Source organism: Salminus brasiliensis, chromosome 18 (genome assembly GCF_030463535.1).
Source record: "Salminus brasiliensis chromosome 18, fSalBra1.hap2, whole genome shotgun sequence".
Lineage (NCBI taxonomy): Eukaryota > Metazoa > Chordata > Actinopteri > Characiformes > Bryconidae > Salminus > Salminus brasiliensis.
Genome location: NC_132895.1, coordinates 5,134,409 through 5,153,255, shown reverse-complemented (window position 1 = coordinate 5,153,255; position 18,847 = coordinate 5,134,409). Strand labels below are relative to the sequence as shown.

At 40.6% G+C, this 18,847-nt stretch overlaps 2 protein-coding genes across 3 annotated transcripts in view; one reads left to right on the top strand and one right to left on the bottom strand.

Moving 5' to 3' along the window:
- Positions 1 to 8,676, top strand: part of jak2a (Janus kinase 2a) — an 86,146-nt gene extending 77,470 nt beyond the window's left edge. For both annotated transcript variants that reach the window (XM_072661249.1, XM_072661250.1), the window contains exons 18-24: positions 1,085 to 1,218; positions 1,767 to 1,956; positions 3,272 to 3,396; positions 3,713 to 3,885; positions 4,335 to 4,452; positions 4,563 to 4,676; positions 5,658 to 8,676. In XM_072661249.1, coding sequence (XP_072517350.1) covers positions 1,085 to 1,218; positions 1,767 to 1,956; positions 3,272 to 3,396; positions 3,713 to 3,885; positions 4,335 to 4,452; positions 4,563 to 4,676; positions 5,658 to 5,765 — 962 coding nt within the window. In that variant the 3' untranslated portion in view covers positions 5,766 to 8,676. The remainder of the gene's footprint in view (positions 1 to 1,084; positions 1,219 to 1,766; positions 1,957 to 3,271; positions 3,397 to 3,712; positions 3,886 to 4,334; positions 4,453 to 4,562; positions 4,677 to 5,657) is intronic.
- Positions 8,677 to 12,253: 3,577 nt separating this feature from the next.
- On the bottom strand, positions 12,254 to 16,901 carry rln1 (relaxin 1). Its single transcript, XM_072662199.1, has 2 exons — positions 16,632 to 16,901; positions 12,254 to 12,810 (listed from the first exon to the last, which is right to left on the bottom strand). Exons 1-2 carry the CDS (start codon positions 16,828 to 16,830, stop codon positions 12,458 to 12,460), a joined length of 552 nt encoding a protein of 183 aa, XP_072518300.1. The 5' UTR covers positions 16,831 to 16,901; the 3' UTR covers positions 12,254 to 12,457.
- Between the last annotated feature and the right edge of the window lie 1,946 nt (positions 16,902 to 18,847).

The following is an 18,847-nucleotide window of genomic DNA, read 5'->3' as shown; positions in this document are numbered from 1 at the left end:
TGGTTACCACCTCACCTCATCCCAAAAGTATTGGATGTAGCTTCACCATCCATCATTCCAGAGAGCACAGTTCTTCCACTGCTCCACAGCTCAATGCTGAAAGGCTTTACACCCCTCTGCTAGCCCACGTCAATAGGTTCATGTTTATCTGCTCCAGAGAGTCCTATTCTATTGGCAGTACTTCTCTATAGGCACTAGACATGCTGCGAGTGTGCATTTGGGGGATGAGACCACCATACATATTCAGTTTATCTGGTTTTACTATTTATAGGCCGTGTATTTCATAAACCATGAACAACATTTTTCCCTAAATTCCAAATAGAAATATTACTTTTTAGAGAATCTATTTATTTGCAGAAATGACAGCTGCTCAAAAACAACTGCTCAAATAATGCAAAGAAATGATTATAATAATTATGAAGTAAAGAAGTTATTATTCAGATTTAAACACAGTGCTAATATCTGAACTTTGAGAGCATTCAGAATCACTATGCTGAAATAACCTCGACTGCCAATCACAGGTCTCATGTCTTGGCCGGCTCTCCACTAGTCTTTCACATTGCTGTTGGGACTTTATGCCAGTCATAGTCTGCAGATTCAGGTAACTCAGCTCTGTTTGATGAAACGCCTGAGAATAAAAAGGCTGCCGGACATGTAGAGATGCAAATTTAAGAAAAAAACATTAATCTCTTATTTTTTCCGGAGCTGTATGTGTCAAGAACCCTTTATAAAGAAGTCCATGCAAAGGTTCACACAGAAGAAGGGCGTCATGCACCTCTCCATGTTCCTTTAACTTCAAGAGAGGGGAGGGGAGAGAACTCTGAGAACTTTGGGCTGGAGTTCAGGTGGCTTGTGCTTGTGGGAGGAAGCCAGCTCCCCTTCTGATACGTGGGGCTAGGAATGAGAGATTTGACAGATTTAAAGGGAGGAGATGGGGCGGTGGAGGGGGGCTGGTATTTATAGGATGATAGATTGGGAGGAGGGGCTCTTTCCTCCTCTGGATTTTTTGTTTTATTTCATAACAACACATGACAAAAAAAATCTCACATCTCTCTCTCTCTCTCTCGCTCTCTCTCTCACACAGATTATGAGTTGCTGGTGGAGAACGATATGCTGCCAGTGCGCAGTCGTGGGTTTGGCTTTGCTGGAGCGTTTGACACTCAGGAACCGGTTCAGTTTGAAGCAAGACACCTCATCTTCCTCCAGCAGCTGGGGAAGGTACTGTACATCTCTCCATCTTCACAACCCCTACGACTATGGGCGTATGGTAGGATTAAAAAAAAAAGAAAAAAAAAAATACATCAGCACCTCCACCTGCTCCACCCAGTAAAACTCACCAACTCGCTTCTCGTTTAGCATCAGTCACCATATACACTTACATTAGCATTACACTAGTGTTTAATCAGGTTTCTGGGATGCATCTATGAAATAGGCGTATTTTGTTCGTTCTGTACAGCTTCACAAGTTTTAGTTTGTTTAAAGAATGAGGAACAGAGCGGTAGATGATTCCAAAATCACTGAATCACTCAGTTTTAATAGCATCTGTATCTGGAATTCCCCATATTTCAGAAGTGTTAATCATATTTTGATAGAGACTTCCCATTAAATTCCTATAAATAGGTATGTCATGTCATCCTGTTATCATGCCATCATTCAACAGCCTCTTGTTGCTCCACAATACTTGCCTAAATGTTGCCTAAATGTTGTTATTGTTTTGTATGAAATAGCATATTAATACGACACCCCATCTCTCTGTCTCTGTGCAGGGTAACTTTGGCAGTGTGGAGAAATGTCGTTATGACCCTCTGCAGGATAACACAGGTGAGGTAGTGGCAGTGAAGAAGCTTCAGCACAGCACAGCTGAGCACCTGCGCGACTTCGAGAGAGAGATTGAGATCCTGAAGTCACTGCAGCACGAAAACATCGTCAAATACAAGGGAGTCTGTTATACCGCGGGTGAGGCATATTCACCTGCTGTTATTAAAACAGAATATACATATATACACTATATGGACATAAGTATCAGGACACCTATACATCACACCTACAGGAGCTGTTTTGACAACATATTCTAAACCCATAGGCTATATTAATATGGAGCTGGTCCCCCTTTGCTTTGTAGCTCTAACAGCAGCAGCAGGTCTGGAGCTCTGCAGTTATTGAGTCAGTTGGAGACTTTTCTGCACTATGAGAAAAGTCTGAGCTCAGCACTCGGCCCTGACCCCGCTCTGTAGCTTTACGTGGTCAGACACTCGGTGGACACTGAGCTGCTCTCTGTGAGCTGTTCCTCCTAAACTCTTCCACTGTTCAATAATAACACCACTCACAGCTGATGGAGGAAGATCTAGGAGGGAAGGTCTAAATTTCACCAGCTGACTTGTTGTTGTTGGTGCAGCGGTGTCTCCTATTACATACAGAACCACGCTGGAGTTCAGTGAGCTCTTCAGAACCTCCCGTTCTTTCACTAATGTGTGGAAGAAAGGCAGACTGCAGGACTAGGGGCATGATTTTATACACCTGTGGCAATGAGACTGAATCAAACAACTGAATTCAATGATTACTTAGTGTGTCAAGTCAAGTCAAGTCAAGTCAAATTTATTTGTATAGCGCTTTTTACAACTGTTGTCGTCACAAAGCAGCTTTACATATCTAGTACTTAATAAAGGACAGAGACAGAGAAGAAAGAAGAAATAACATGAACGGTCAAAGCCAACGGCGACAGTGGCAAGGAAAAACTCCCTCAGAGCTGGAGGAAGAAACCTTGGGAGGAACCAAGACTCACAAGGGGGACCCATCCTCCTCTGGCCAGACTATTTAAACATTAATGATAAAAATTACCAAACCAGATACAACAGAAAGTTGATAGTGGTGATATTAATAGTGTCAGACAGACACGAGTCCATCTAGGTTTTTAGCACAGCCACCAAACAGGCAGCAGCGGCAGGCGGGTGAGCCATGGGTGGTGGCGGGTTGGGGGGGACTCGCTGGCCGGACTGGTAGGTGGCAGCTGGTTAGACGCAGGTAGAATGTGTCCCAATACTTTTGTCCATATAGAGCATTTACATATGCACTCTGATCATTCTCTAAACAGACTTGCATATTATTTAATAAAATGTGCCCCCTAATGTTTTAGATCTAAATAACTCAAATCGCCTGCAGTCTGAATTGTATTGGCTTTTTTTTTATCATGCAGTTAATTTACAGTCCGAGTCTGATTGCTGTATTTATGTCCTTCTTCTCTCTTCCGTTCTCCCTACTCTTCCCTGTCCAGGTCGTAAAAACCTGCGGTTGATAATGGAGTATCTGCCGTTTGGCAGTTTGAGGGAGTACCTGGCCAAGAACAAGGAGCGGTTCGACCACAAGAAGCTTCTGCACTACGCCTCACAAATCTGCAAAGTATGTTTGGCACCTTTGCACAGTGCATTGCTCTCAACATGGAGGTTCAGCTGGATTGATTTGGAATTATAATTAATTTAACTCATATTTACACATAAGTACACATTACCTTTTAAGCATGCATATTATGCAGATATTTTGGGGCTGTTTTCTAACTTTATCTTGTTAAATCTTGCCAACGTACCTTGTTGACACATTGTCTGTATTCCCCTACTGAGCTTTAACTTTAATCTTATTGAAGAGATGAGGGAGTGCAGTGAATGGTACAGTGAACACTAACCTGAACACTGATCTGCTGCTTCTGTGTGTGTGAAAGGGAATGGACTACTTGGGGTTTAAGCGCTATGTGCACAGAGATTTAGCCACGCGGAACATCCTGGTGGAGAGTGAGGCTCGGGTTAAGATCGGAGATTTTGGCCTGACGAAGGTTCTGCCTCAGGATAAGGATTATTACACAGTCCGAGAACCAGGAGAGAGCCCAATATTCTGGTGAGAAATCATGCATGCACACACACACACATACACATTAATTTCTAAAACCCACTACCAGATCCCTGTTCTGTTATTTTACTATTATGGCAATATGCTTTGTAACCGCTGCTATGAAATGTGTGGTAAAAATAAATAAATAAATAAATAAATTTAAAGAAATATAAATCTTAAGACTTATTTGGTGACTAATATGAATTATTAATACTATTAATACTAATTATGCAGTAACTAAATTTTTCAATAATTATAAACATAGTAAATTCAGTATCTGCTATGAATTATTCGGCATCTATTATGAATTAATTAGCAATTATTATATATTGTTTAAAAGATTTTTTTTGTCTCGCTGTGTTTCAGTAAAGGCAGATATGAGGAAGGATGTAGGGGTTATCGTATACAGTGCTGCTGTATGTGATGATCGTTTGAATGTGTATATTTTGTTGAAGGTACGCTCCCGAGTCCCTGACAGAGAGCAAATTCTCAGTGGCGTCAGACGTGTGGAGTTTCGGAGTCGTTCTGTACGAGCTCTTCACCTACAGTGATAAAAACTGCAGCCCACCTGCTGTAAGTCTGTCTGTCTGTCTGAAGTATTAATGATTGGTTAATGTGGTTTCTGACCCTGTATTACATGCACATCTTTATTACGAGTGTAACGGCACGGTTGTGTTCCTCAGGTGTTTATGGAGAAGATGGGCATTGATAAGCAGGGACAGATGATCGTCTATCACCTGATAGATCTGCTCAAGCGCAACTACAGACTGCCAGCTCCTGAAGGATGCCCTGCTGAGGTAACGGACACAAACACACACACAGTCTTGTAATTATTCCCAATTCTTACTGGATACTGTTGCTGAGTTCCCAGCCGTGGCGTTTATCTGGGGTGGGTTAGCTTTTAGTCTAGCATCCGCTTGCACAGCTCAGCTGATCGGGTACGATCTATACTCACAGCAGCGCTTCCATTAGTCAGCCTAGCGTTAGCTTTTTACCTTTTCAGGCTCTGCGCTTGGCTCTGAATGGCATTTCTCTAGTGGCCGGTGGTTATTTACATTTCGCAGAATGGTTAGGCAGTTGCTGGATGGGCATCACAGTGTTGCAAGGTGATTGCAGTGATATTTCAGGCAGTTGCTATGGTATCCTAGATGGCTGCTATGGTATCTCAGTTGGTTGTCATATGGATGCTGTGGTATCCCGTGTATTTGGCTGGGTGTTACCAGTGTATTTGTTTCAACAGTGTCGATATCTCAAAAAACTGGGGGATGAGATATGAGACCGTGCACAACCATAACAGGTCCAGACTGTGATGTAACAGTTTGGGGGGTTTGAAATTGGCCTGTTTTGGTTCTGTTGGATGTTCTTTTGATGGAGGTTCACGTTTTGTCAGTTCCATGTACTGAACTCTCATTATTCAGCTGTACCAAGATAAGTACAGATTAATATGGTGAGGTGTAATAGTTTTAATAAAAAAAAATAGCTTGGACTTTTTCTACTTGATTGACACATTGCAGTAAAAAAGAAAAACAGTGTGGGGGTCCCAGAGCTTTCATAGCATGTTAAAGTGAGGTTTCTGGCCAGTGGCAACAATCGTATTGATACTGTCATAAGAAAACCTCCACAAAACCAAGTTTTTTAACCTCTACTCACATTCAGTTATTCAGTTAGAGCTCCAGTTTGAGTGTGTTTGAGTGTGTTGGCTGTTGAAGACCTTTGAGACAGTAAAGAGTTCAGATTCGTTCAGCAGTAATTTTTCTCTTCCTCCTTCTCTCCACCAGGTGCACTCTCTAATGAAGGACTGCTGGGCAGCGGACCCAAACCAGCGTCCTTCCTTCAAATCTCTGGGCCGAACAGTGGACACCATCAGAGAAAGTAAAGAAGGCTGATGGAGGAGTAACCTCTGCACCGCCCACTGGAGGGCACTACAGCTGCAGCCACTGAGCTTACATGACTCTAAGAGAGAGCGAACTAGTGCTGAGGGTGCCGAGCACTGTCGGTGAACACAGAGCAAGGAATGTGTGGTGTCTTGTCTGTGTGTTCACAGCTCTGTTGCTTTTCTTGATTCATCGATGAACTTTTCGTTACACATTAGTGTCAGAACTGCTTTGGTGAAGCAAAACATTCTCTAGAGATCATCAAAGAGTCTAACTGACCAAGTTTCACACATCCAAGTTTCAGATCACTGTTTTATTGTGTTGAGTTGCTGGAGTGAGGGTTTATCTACTAATTTTAATGTACAGTCATGTGATAAAAATGTGGACACTGTGAAACCTTTGTCTTTCTGAACATATTTAAAACATTATGTGACCAACACTGAGAGATGGAGGTAATTGGACTGAACTTTCACAACCGACGAAATGTCTTTAAGCATCATTTCTAAAATGGAATGAATAGAAATGTCCTTTTCCTGTGAGGAAAAAGTTCCTCACACATTTACTACTACTTCACATGTGTAGAATCAGAAACAGGTGCAGAAGATCAGCTGCAGATGATCAGAACGTGGTTGGAGAGGATTATTCTGGAGGAGTCTGGAGTCTTATTTAAACCTCAGACGTTTAGTCTGGTCTGATCTTGATGGTTGAAGTGAGTGGTGAAGAAGATCACCATGGCCAGATCCAAAGAGCTCTCTGAGGCCTTTCAATGTGAAACCACTGCCAGCATGGCCAGGTCAGGCCGTCCTAGCAAGTTCAGCCCAACAGCAGAGACCACAGGATGAGTAAAGACATCTCCAACAATCCTAAAATGTTGTCATGGTAGCAGGTAGCATCTATCTACCATCTACCATCAGAAACAAGGTGATAGGAGGTGAGCAAGGGGGAAACCCTTGCTGTCAAAAACATACAGCAGGAGTCAGGTTTGCCAGAGAACACCTAGACAAAGATCAAGACCATGATAGTCACTGTTAGAAAATTATGGGCAACTCCTACTGAAGTGATTTCAGGGATTTCAGAAGTTAGCACTTCTAACATCCATTTCTATTCATTCTGTTTTAGAAGTGATGGTTAAAGACGTTTCTTCAGGTGTGTGAGTTTAGTTAGATTACCTCCATCTCTCAGTTTTGATCATATGAAGATCCAGCAGATGTGTCCAGATGTTTAAATATGTTCAGAAAGACAAAGGTTTTCATGGTGTTTTTCTCACATGCCTGTATTTGGTGTTTATTATATGGGATATAATTGCAGTGGCGATGTGCGAGAATGATGATCAGTGTCTCTTGTTCTTGTTTGTTTGAGGGGGGTATGTGTATACTTTTGTACAGATGAATTTGTGTGTGTGTGTGTGTGTGTGTGTGTGTGTGTGTGTGTGTGTGTGTGTGTGTGTGTGTGTGTGTGTGTGTGTGTGTGTGTGTGTGTGGGGTCATTTGTTGCTTAGGATTTCTGAGGGTTTCACTAGTGGCGATAACCCAACACTGATCCCAGGTCATTACCCTTAAAGCCAGTTTCCCTACATTTACATTCACAGCATTTAGCTGACCCTCTTATCCAAAGCAGCTTACACTATCTGGACAAAAGTATTGGGACACCTGCTCATTCAGTGTTTCTTCTGCAATCAAGGGTATTAAAAAGAGTTTCTCCTGCTTTTGTTGGAGTAACTGTCTCTACTGTCCAGGGACGAAAGCTTCCTACTAGATTGTGGAGAAACATTGCTGTGACGATTTGATTGCATTCAGCAACAAGAGCGTTAGTGTGGTAGTGTTGTCGTTTTTGTGATGTCACAACCATGGTAATGTATTTACGTGTCTGCCTATCCTGCCAATAGCAGTTCAGCTCTGCACATATGCTCTTTATATTAAAAATATACCCTTGATAATATAGGTACTACAACAAGGGGTTTTGAGCCCTCGATGCCGTGGAAGAACCACTGTTTGTTCCCTAAAGAACCAGGTTTGCAACAAGGATTAATACCTTTTAAAGACTTAAGGAACTTTCCACTTAATTTAAACACAATTTACCAACGTACAGGTTCTAAAGGAGGTGCGTGAGTGTAAAGAGGTGGCTGTAAAGGTTCTTTTCTAGTTTAAAAGCTCTCACACACAAATGCTTCTTCTTGGTACTAAAAGTGGTTCTTCTATGGCATCTTTAAACACACTGTGTGTAGCACCTCTATTGTTGATGGTGTATCTATCCAGACTTTAATATATGCAGTCTTAAATGTTATTTAGGGGATTGGTTTGGTTGCTAAAGAATTTTTCAATGGTGGGTTCTTTAAAGATCAGCTATACACATGGAGAACCTTTTAAAATCATTTCAAGAAGCTTAAAGGAGGTTCTTCACCCTCATACATCTCTATTACAAGCCTGGCCAGTGAGTGCTGGAGGAATCTTGTCCATCTTTGAAGGCACAGTAACTAGACTTTTTCGTTTTTGGTGCATAAACCCACAACTGTTGCACGGACATCGAAGGACAAATAACAAGTAACACCGGGGGGAAAGTTGTAGGATACGGAGCTCCGCATGGACGATATGCCTCAGTAATGACTGCTCCACCAATAAATCCACAAAGTGGACTGGAAGGCTGGAAGACTGTGTATGAAGGACTGGTCAGGGTGGGCGGTTTACTCATGGACATCTCTGAGATTTTGATCAGCTTTAAGATCAAATCCTGGACTCCTGATGTTGGCCTGAGTGCGTGGACTTACATGGATGTATGAACGTGCATTATTACAGATTACAGTACAGATATTTTGTGTATATACAATTAATTAATTTCTGTTTTATATGGATTTTTGTTTGTCATTTAAAGTCTGTTGTTCAGCTGTTTTTTTTTAAGAAATAATAATGAATGAAGTGATGAATATAAAAGAGAATTTCATCTAAAGAGAAATTCTAAGAAATAAAAAAAAATCTACTTCAATTCACTATATGGACAAAAGTATTGGGACAGCTGCTCACTAATTGTTTCTTCCCAAATTAAGGGTACTGATGCTGCTTTTGTTGGAGTAACTGGCTTTTTACTAGAGTTTGGAGGAACACTGCTGTGAGGATTTGATTACATTCAGCAACAATTAAGAGTTCACCACCCCACCTCATCCTGAAAGTATTGGATGGAGCACCATCCATCATTTCAGAGAACACAGTTCTTTCAATGCTCCACAGCTCAATGTCGGGGGCTTTATTATACCCCTCTAGCCCACACCTGGCATTAGGCATGGTAAGCCTGCAATCCAGGCTTTGGAACACAGCTCGTGAGCAGATTCAGACTTCCCAGAGGGGCACATTAAGTGCTCATAGGGGGAGCTTGTGAGCCCCCTTGTTTGGGAAAATTTAAAGAAATTGGACCCTACAGCTTTGCACATCTAGCAGGCATGCATTATTAAGGGGTGCAAGTGCAAGTAATGGGACAGGGCCTAATATTTATTCTGGTTTCCTTAATTTTGCACAAACTGAACAGTAGAAAATAAAAAGGCCATGTTGTTTATGACAAGCTGTAAAATGCAGCAGAAAGGCCTGTGTTACAAGCAGCTACATAAGACCACTAAGAGTGTTTTAGGAAAATCATAGAATGTTCAAACTAGAACGAATCAGAATAAGTAATTAACATGTTTACATCACCGACCTCGACTCCTCCAGATCCTTTACCAGCAGGTTCTCTGATAAAGCCAGCAGATCCTCTGACCTGCTCCCCTTCCCAGGACACAGCCCGTCCCTGAAACCACAGCTTCACCTGAGTTCATCAGTGGAGGTCTGCTGGTCATACCGGCCACACGTGTGCTTGGTTAAGCCACGCCCCCAGCTGGAAGTGAGCTGCTGAGGCATGAGAGGACCATTCCAGAGGAGCTGTCGTTCCCTTCCATTCATTTCGGGGTGTTCCAAACCAATAACAAAGGAGCTTCAAGCCGTTTTGTATTGTGACACAGCCCATGTTCACTTTCTGTCATTAAAACAGTGTTGTGAACAATTTTAACAATTTTTTACAAGTTTATTAGTCATCTTTTAATGATGACAACTGAATACAGATCTGTAGCAGAACCCACTGTGACAGACAGACAGACAGACAGACAGACAGACAGGTAGGTAGGTAGATAGATAGATAGATAGATAGACAGACAGACAGACAGACAGACATACAGATAGATGGATAGACAGACAGATAGATAGATAGATAGATAGATAGATAGAGAGATAGAGAGACAGGGGGAAGATAAATAGACAGACAGAGATAGATAGATAGATAGACAGACAGACAGATAGATAGATAGATAGATAGATGGATAGACAGACAGACAGACAGACAGATAGATAGATAGATAGACAGATAGATAGATAGATAGATAGATAGATGGATAGACAGACAGACAGACAGATAGATAGATAGATAGACAGATAGATAGATAGATAGATAGATGGATAGACAGACAGACAGACAGACAGATAGATAGATAGATAGATAGATAGATAGATAGATAGATAGATAGATGGATAGACAGACAGACAGACAGACAGACAGACAGATAGATAGATAGATAGATAGATAGATAGATAGATGGATAGACAGACAGACAGACAGACAGATAGATAGATAGATAGATAGATGGATAGACAGACAGACAGACAGACAGATAGATAGATAGATAGATAGATAGATGGATAGACAGACAGACAGACAGACAGACAGACAGATAGATAGATAGACAGATAGATAGATAGATAGATAGATGGATAGACAGACAGACAGACAGACAGACAGATAGATAGATAGATAGATAGATAGATAGATAGATAGATAGATAGATAGATAGAGAGACAGGGGGAAGATAAATAGACACACAGAGAGAGAGATAGACAGACAGACACTAGCACACACAATGTGTTTCTAAGACCAATGTGATGTAGGTGTATGCATGAACTAGCTATTATTAACTACACTATTATTATGTTTAATGCCTTGCTCAAATTATCATGCCCACTACCTACTCAACCGGCAGTGTCTATGTAAAAGAGGAGAGTCAGTGTTGGGCAGTGATTCTGGGCCCTGTTTCTACACTGTCAGATTTTATAGGTAATTATTTATGTAAACAAACAGCTGCACAGTCCTCTCACGGGACTTTATTTATCCGCCCACCTTTAGTGCTGTGCAGCTTGCAGGAGGCAGGAGTTCCTGCGGGGCTGTTTTAAGGTGGAATTGCAGCTTCATGCTTACAAAGTTTTTTGTGTCGTTGCAAAGTCATGAAGCATCTCCACTTTATTAAAACAGGCAAAAACGGCTGTAATAATCTGCTCCTGCCTGCACAGTTAGCTCACTAGCTAATTTGACTGTGACTGAAATGGCTCCCTAGTTCTGTTTTAGGGCCCTAATGAGTGTCAGACTTTTTATTTCTTGCTTCTTAGTGTCTGAATCATGAAGTGATTATTTATAATTAATTATTTATGTAATAATTATCTATAATCTATAAAATCAATCTCTCTCTATATATATATATTGTAGAATATATGAAATTTTACATCCTACAATTATATATATATACATATATATCATGTTGATGACGATGAGGAAGTGCCCGAATCCATTCATAGCTAGTGTTTCTATAGCGCTACCTAGGGGACTAAAGTATTTTCCTATATATAGCACAATACTAATGAGGGAACAGGGATCCACAGCCTTTGTCTTTAACAACAGCGGCGCTGAACTTAGTCTGGACCTTCTCGCAGCCTTCAGACACACATTTGCACATATTGGATATTTTTGTATTTATTATATTTATTGTCTGGTGTTTTGTCTACTGTCCTTGCACTACTGTATGTCCTACTTGAAGTGAATTGAACAATAAAATATGATTAATTAATATAAAAATAATAGATTTTTAAAACCAGTAGACAAGGGTTTAAAAAAGGTAAAGGTGCACATATTTGTCACTGTACAGTGAAATGTGTCCTCCGCATTTAACCCATCTGTGGTAGTGAATACACACACACACACACACACACACACTAGTGAACTAGGGGTACAGTGAGTACACACACACCCAGAGCGGTGGGCAGCCAACTCCAGCGCCCGGGGAGCAGAGAGGGCCTTGCTCAAGGGCCCAACAGTGGCAGCTTGCCGAGCCCGGGTATCGAACCCACAACCCTGTTATCAATAGCCCAGAGCTCTAACCGCTGAGCCACCACTGCCCCACTTACTGTCACTAGTGCCTTCCTATTTGTTCAGTTTACAAGAACAATAGGATCCATCACTATAAGCATTAATATCATTAAAAACACACATAATTCATCTGACCTGGACCTCCTGTCACGACCTTTCTGAAGATATTGGTGAATGAGGCCCAATCTTATGAACATCCTGGAGTTTTTCTGAGGACAGTGTTTGTGAATTTGGTCCCTGGTGTTTGAGGCATTCAGGCATCCATCAGTAAGATCAGTTTTTTCTTTTCTCTTCTTTTGTACAGTAACATTTATTTATTAGATATTAGTTTACATCCTCACAGCATACAGTATTTACAAGGTTATTATTCAGGACAGATGTTGGACACAGTTCATTTGTTTGGTCAGAAACATCTACACACTCTCAACACAACAAGATCGTTTTTCCTTCCATCCCTCCATCCCTCCATCCGAACCCTCCCTCCGTCAGTCCGTTCCTCAGCAGAGGCGACCGATGTCGTTCTTGGTGCAGCCCTGGTTGCAGCACATTCCAGCCAAGCCTAAAGAGAAGTTGCGCTTCTTTCTGTCCGCCTGCTGCCAGTTGATGTCCATTTTCCTGAAGCGTCCAGAAGGAAACAATGCGTCCAGCCAGGTCCTGACCTCTCCGTCCCGCCGCGCGTTCTCGGACGGGGGGTCTGGCTCCACTCGGCCGCTCTCGGTTTGCTCGCCCATGGCCTGGAGCAGCTCGCTGAGAGAGGGGAAGGAGGGCTGATTGGTGATGGTTTGGGCCCAGGTGGAGTCCTTTCTGTCTCTGTCTGTGGGATTCTGGAAAGAGCTTGAGAGAAAAGGACCTAAGAGAAACCAGGGAGACGAAGATCAAAAATTAGATGTGAAGGGCCCTTTTTTGCACCCATTGCTGACACAGATGTGCAAATGCACACACACACAGCTTGTCTAGTCCCTGTAGAGAAGAATACTGCCAATAGAATAGGACCCTCTGGAGCAGATCAGCATGAACATACTGGCTCCATGCTGTCTAATGCCAGGCGTGGTCTAGTAGAGGGGTATAATAAAGCCCCCCAGCATTGAGGAGCTGTGGAGCAGTGGAAGAACTGTGATCTCTTGAATGATGGTTGGTGCTCCATCTAATACTTGGGATGAGTTGGGGAGTTGGGGATGATGAGGTGGGGTGGTGATCATCCAACATTCTGATCTCACTAACCCTCTTGTCGCTGAATGCAATCAAATCCTCACAGCAATCCTCCTCCAAGATCTGGTAGAAAGCCTTCTACTCTGGACAGTAAAGACAGTTACTCCAACAAAAGCAGGAAAAACTCTTTTAATACTCTTGAAATGAAGGAGTAGGTGTCCCAATACTTTTGTCCATTTAGTGTTGTAGCTTTTACCAAAATGGTTCTTTGTAAAACTTCTATGGTATTTCTCAAAGGAGCCTCTGTAGCAGCTTTATTTGTACAGTGAATAGACTTTAATATCTGCGACGCCACAAAAGATAAAGAGCTTTTCAATAGATGATTGTTTAAAGATCAGCTGTAAAAGTGTGAAGAAGCTTTTCAAGGAGCTTCATATAACAGTTCTTCACCAATTACAGAGTTCTCCTACAACTGTATAATAACCAGAGACAACTTGAGGACTGTCCATCAATCTATCCATCCCCCTCATGTATAAATCATATATATATAAGAGAGAGAGAGAGAGAGAGTCCCCAGTATAGACAGACAGACAGATTAATAGATAGATAAACAGATAGACAGACAGACAGACAGATAAATAGATAGACAGACAGACAGATAGATAGATAGATAAACAGATAGACAGAGAGACAGACAGGCAAACAGACAGATAGATAGATAAACAGATAGACAGACAGACAGACAGATAGATAAACAGATAGACAGACAGACAGACAGATAAACAGATAGATAGACAGACAGACAGATAGACAGACAGATAAATAGATAGACAGACAGACAGATAGACAAATAGAGACAGACAGACAGACAGACAGACAGATAAACAAATAGATAGACAGATAGATAAATAGACAGATAGGCAGATAGATAGATAGATAGATAGATAGATAGATAGATAGATAGATAGATAGATAGATACAGACAGACAGACAGACAGATAGATAGATAGATAGATAGATAGATAGATAGATAGATACAGACAGACAGACAGATAAACAAATAGATAGACAGATAGATAAATAGACAGATAGGCAGATAGATAGATAGATAGATAGATAGATACAGACAGACAGACAGACAGATAGATAGACAGATAGATAGACAGATAGATAGACAGTTGGACAGACAGACAGAGTAATGGTTGTGGTTTAAGCTGCTTTGCATTTATAAGGTTGTAAAAGGTAAAAATGTCGTGGGAAATTCTCTTGGGAAAAGTAAAGTGGTTAAGCTTAAAGCTACACTGTCAGCAGATCTATGAGCAACAACAAAAACAGCTACCTGTGATCCTGAAACATCAAGGAAAAACACTTTTAATGTAAAAAAAAAATGTTTTTCAGTTATTTTTGGAGCATGAATCATGAAATTTGGACACAATGTAAAGACCAACGGTCAGATTCACATTATGTCAAAAAGTAAAAAAGAAAATGACTATTTTTGCATGAGTGTTAAAAGGCTTGACGAATATAAAGCTGACTTTTGACTATATATAAAGCAAATTGGGTTCTGGATATTAATGAAGTGTGATATAGTATTTAGGAGCTAGATTGTCATGGTTCTATAAAATACAATAGCATCAAAAATAAAGAAACATGATTTTCCTTTTCTTTATTTGCTATTTATCTATTTATTTACTTATTTTTATTATTATTAATTTACGACTGTAGGCAAGAATAAAGTCTCATAGAGAAGATTTTATGATGACCACAAAAGGCTCTCTGACTACCAAATGTTCTACTACTATCAAAAACTAATTTCACTAAGTAAAGAAAACTAAAAATGGTTCCATGGCTCCAAAAAAGTATTTCTGACTAAAAGAAAAAAGGTTCTATAATTTCCCCAAACGCTGTGACTACACTAAAGTAGGCAAGGTAAAGAATCTATGACCAATTACTACTAAAATGCTAATATTAACAAAGAATGACCTGACTACTAAAAAAGGTTCTAAGATGAAAAAGGTTTTATGAATTATGAAGTCTTAAATAAAAGGTTAAATAATTAATATTTAATGATCTAAAGTTTTTAGTTTTAATGTTTTAAAATGTAAATGTTTGTCTTGGTTCTCTACAGAACTGCTTCTGTGTAAGAAATGATAATGTTTTAATAAGAGCATTAATAGAGAATAAATCAGGAAACATTAAATCGTTTTTTTATTTGACACTATTTTAACTTTTATTTACGTTATTATAAAATCTGTTGGGTTGGCTGTGGGCTGACGGTGGTGCTGAAATTAATTTTAACAAACAAACGGATTTCCGCTGTGAAAATGACAAAGTAGCGTTAATTAGAGCTCGAGTGTTAATTACAGGAACCCAATAATTAGGCTGAGTACAACAGTCTTATCTTCAGCAGAAATGAACGACTGACTGACTCTTATACAAGCTGTTTTCAGGCATTTGAGTAGATGTTTAAGTAGATGTTTGAGATATCTGAGTAGATGTTTAAGTAGATGTTTGAGATATCTGAGTAGGTGTTTGAGATATCTAAGTAGATGTTTAAGTAGATGTTTGAGTAAATGTTTGAGATGTCTAAGTAGATGTTTAAGTAGATGTTTGAGTAAATATTTGCGATATCTGAGTAGATGTCTAAATTGATGTTTGAGTAAATGTTTGAGTAGATGTTTAAGTAAATGTTTGAGGTGTTTGAGTAAATGTTTAAGTAAATGTTTGAAGTGTTTGAGTAAATGTTTGCGATATCTGAGTAGATGTCTAAGTAGATGTTTAAGTACATGTTTGAGATGTTTAAGTAGATGTTTAAATAAATATTTTATATGTCTGAGTAGATGTTTAAGTAAATGTTTGCGATGTTTGGTAGATGTCTGAGCAGATGTCTGAGTAAATGTTTAAGTAAATGTTTGCGATGTTTGGTAGATGTCTGAGCAGATGTCTGAGTAAATGTTTAAGTAGATGTTTAAATAAATATTTTATATGTCTGAGTAGATGTTTAAGTAAATGTTTGCGATGTTTGGTAGATGTTTGGTAGATGTCTGAGCAGATGTCTGAGTAAATGTTTAAGTAGATGTTTAAATAAATATTTTATATGTCTGAGTAGATGTTTAAATAAATGTTTGCGATGTTTGGTAGATGTTTGGTAGATGTCTGAGCAGATGTCTGAGTAAATGTTTAAGTAGATGTTTAAATAAATATTTTATATGTCTGAGTAGATGTTTAAGTAAATGTTTGCGATGTTTGGTAGATGTTTGGTAGATGTCTGAGCAGATGTCTGAGTAAATGTTTAAGTAGATGTTTAAATAAATATTTTATATGTCTGAGTAGATGTTTAAATACATGTTTGCGATGTTTGGTAGATGTCTGAGCAGATGTCTGAGTAAATGTTTAAATAGATGTTTAAATAAATATTTTATATGTCTGACTAAATGTTTAAGTAGATGTTTAAATAAATATTTTATATGTCTGAGTAGATGTTTGGTAGATGTCTGAGCAGATGTCTGAGCAGTTACTTACTATTCTCGTCGATTCTCTCCAGCTCCAGCTCCACGCTTCGCCTCCACCTGGATCCTCCACAGGTGAAGATGACGGCTCTGATGAACTCTCTGCCGCACAGCTTTACCCCATAGTCCCTCTGCAGAGTTCCCTCACTCACACACACACACACCGCGCACACCAGCACCAACACCACCGAACACAGCCTGGAACTGGCCATCGGACCGGACGATCTGGCGAACTCTAGAGGGGCTCCAGCGACGCTACGCTGCTCGGCGGTTCAGCGGTGGGCTTCAGGCTTTACTGCCCTTCTTTTCCACGCGGGGCATCTTTTATACCCTCACACTGTTCACTGACCCACGTCACCCACACACCCACCCACCCCCTCCCTCCCTCCCTCCAATAACCCCCATCAATAACGGATTACTCATATCCCCTCAGGCGGAGTCCAAACCCCTCACATTCCAAACCCCACATATTCCAAACCCCTCACATTCCAAACCCCTCTTTCCAAACCCCTCTTTCCAAACCCCTCACATTCCAAACCCCTCTTTCCAAACCCCTCTTTCCAAACCCCTCACATTCCAAACCCCACACTTTCTAAACCCCACACTTTCTAAACCCCACACTTTCCAAACCCCTCACATTCCAAACCCCTCTTTCCAAACCCCTCACATTCCAAACCCCACACTTTCTAAACCCCACACTTTCTAAACCCCACATATTCCAAACCCCTCACATTCCAAACCCCTCACTTTCCAAACCCCACACTTTCCAAACCCCACATATTCCAAACCCCTCACTTTCTAAACCCCACATATTCCAAACCCCTCACTTTCCAAACCCCTCACTTTCTAAACCCCACATATTCCAAACCCCTCACTTTCTAAACCCCACACTTTCTAAACCCCACATATTCCAAACCCCTCACTTTCCAAACCCCACACTTTCTAAACCCCACACTTTCCAAACCCCTCACTTTCTAAACCCCACATATTCCAAACCCCTCACTTTCTAAACCCCACACTTTCTAAACCCCACATATTCCAAACCCCTCACTTTCCAAACCCCACACTTTCCAAACCCCACACTTTCTAAACCCCACACTTTCTAAACCCCACATATTCCAAACCCCTCACATTCCAAACCCCTCACTTTCCAAACCCCTCTTTCCAAACCCCACACTTTCTAAACCCCACACTTTCTAAACCCCACATATTCCAAACCCCTCACATTCCAAACCCCTCACATTCCAAACCCCTCACTTTCCAAACCCCTCACATTCCAAACCCCACACTTTCTAAACCCCACATATTCCAAACCCCTCACTTTCTAAACCCCACATATTCCAAACCCCTCACTTTCCAAACCCCACACTTTCTAAACCCCACACTTTCTAAACCCCACATATTCCAAACCCCTCACATTCCAAACCCCACACTTTCTAAACCCCACATATTCCAAACCCCTCACATTCCAAACCCCTCACTTTCCAAACCCCACACTTTCCAAACCCCACATATTCCAAACCCCTCACTTTCCAAACCCCACACTTTCTAAACCCCACATATTCCAAACCCCTCACATTCCAAACCCCTCACTTTCCAAACCCCACATATTCCAAACCCCACATATTCCAAACCCCTCACTTTCCAAACCCCACATATTCCAAACCCCTCACTTTTCAGCAGCTTTAGCGAACTAGCAGCAAACTTACTGATCCAATACCCCCAGCTCACCCCCTCAACTTCTGGGGGTCTGCCTCCTGTTAGAGCGATGCAAATACTCAAATAATCTGGACAATGATTAAGTGTATACACACACACACACACACATACATACATACACACACACATATATATATATATATATATATATATATATATATATATACATATATATACACACACACACACACACACACACCAAGAAAGAACTGATAAGAAATACTGGCCTTCCTCCAAAAAGCTTGGTTAAGCACACACACAAGAGCCTTATCGTTCATACATACATACAGATATATATAATCACATCATTTTCTGATGCTGAAGACAGTACAGTAAATATATACAGTATAATTATAATGCATAGTTAACCTCAACTAAAAAATATTAATAAGAAAACACATTTTTCCCCTCATTGATTATTAATTACTGCAAAACCACTATGATTTATACAGACACACACTTGTAGTATTTATTGGTGAGGTTGGCAGTCATTACAACCCTGCATACAGT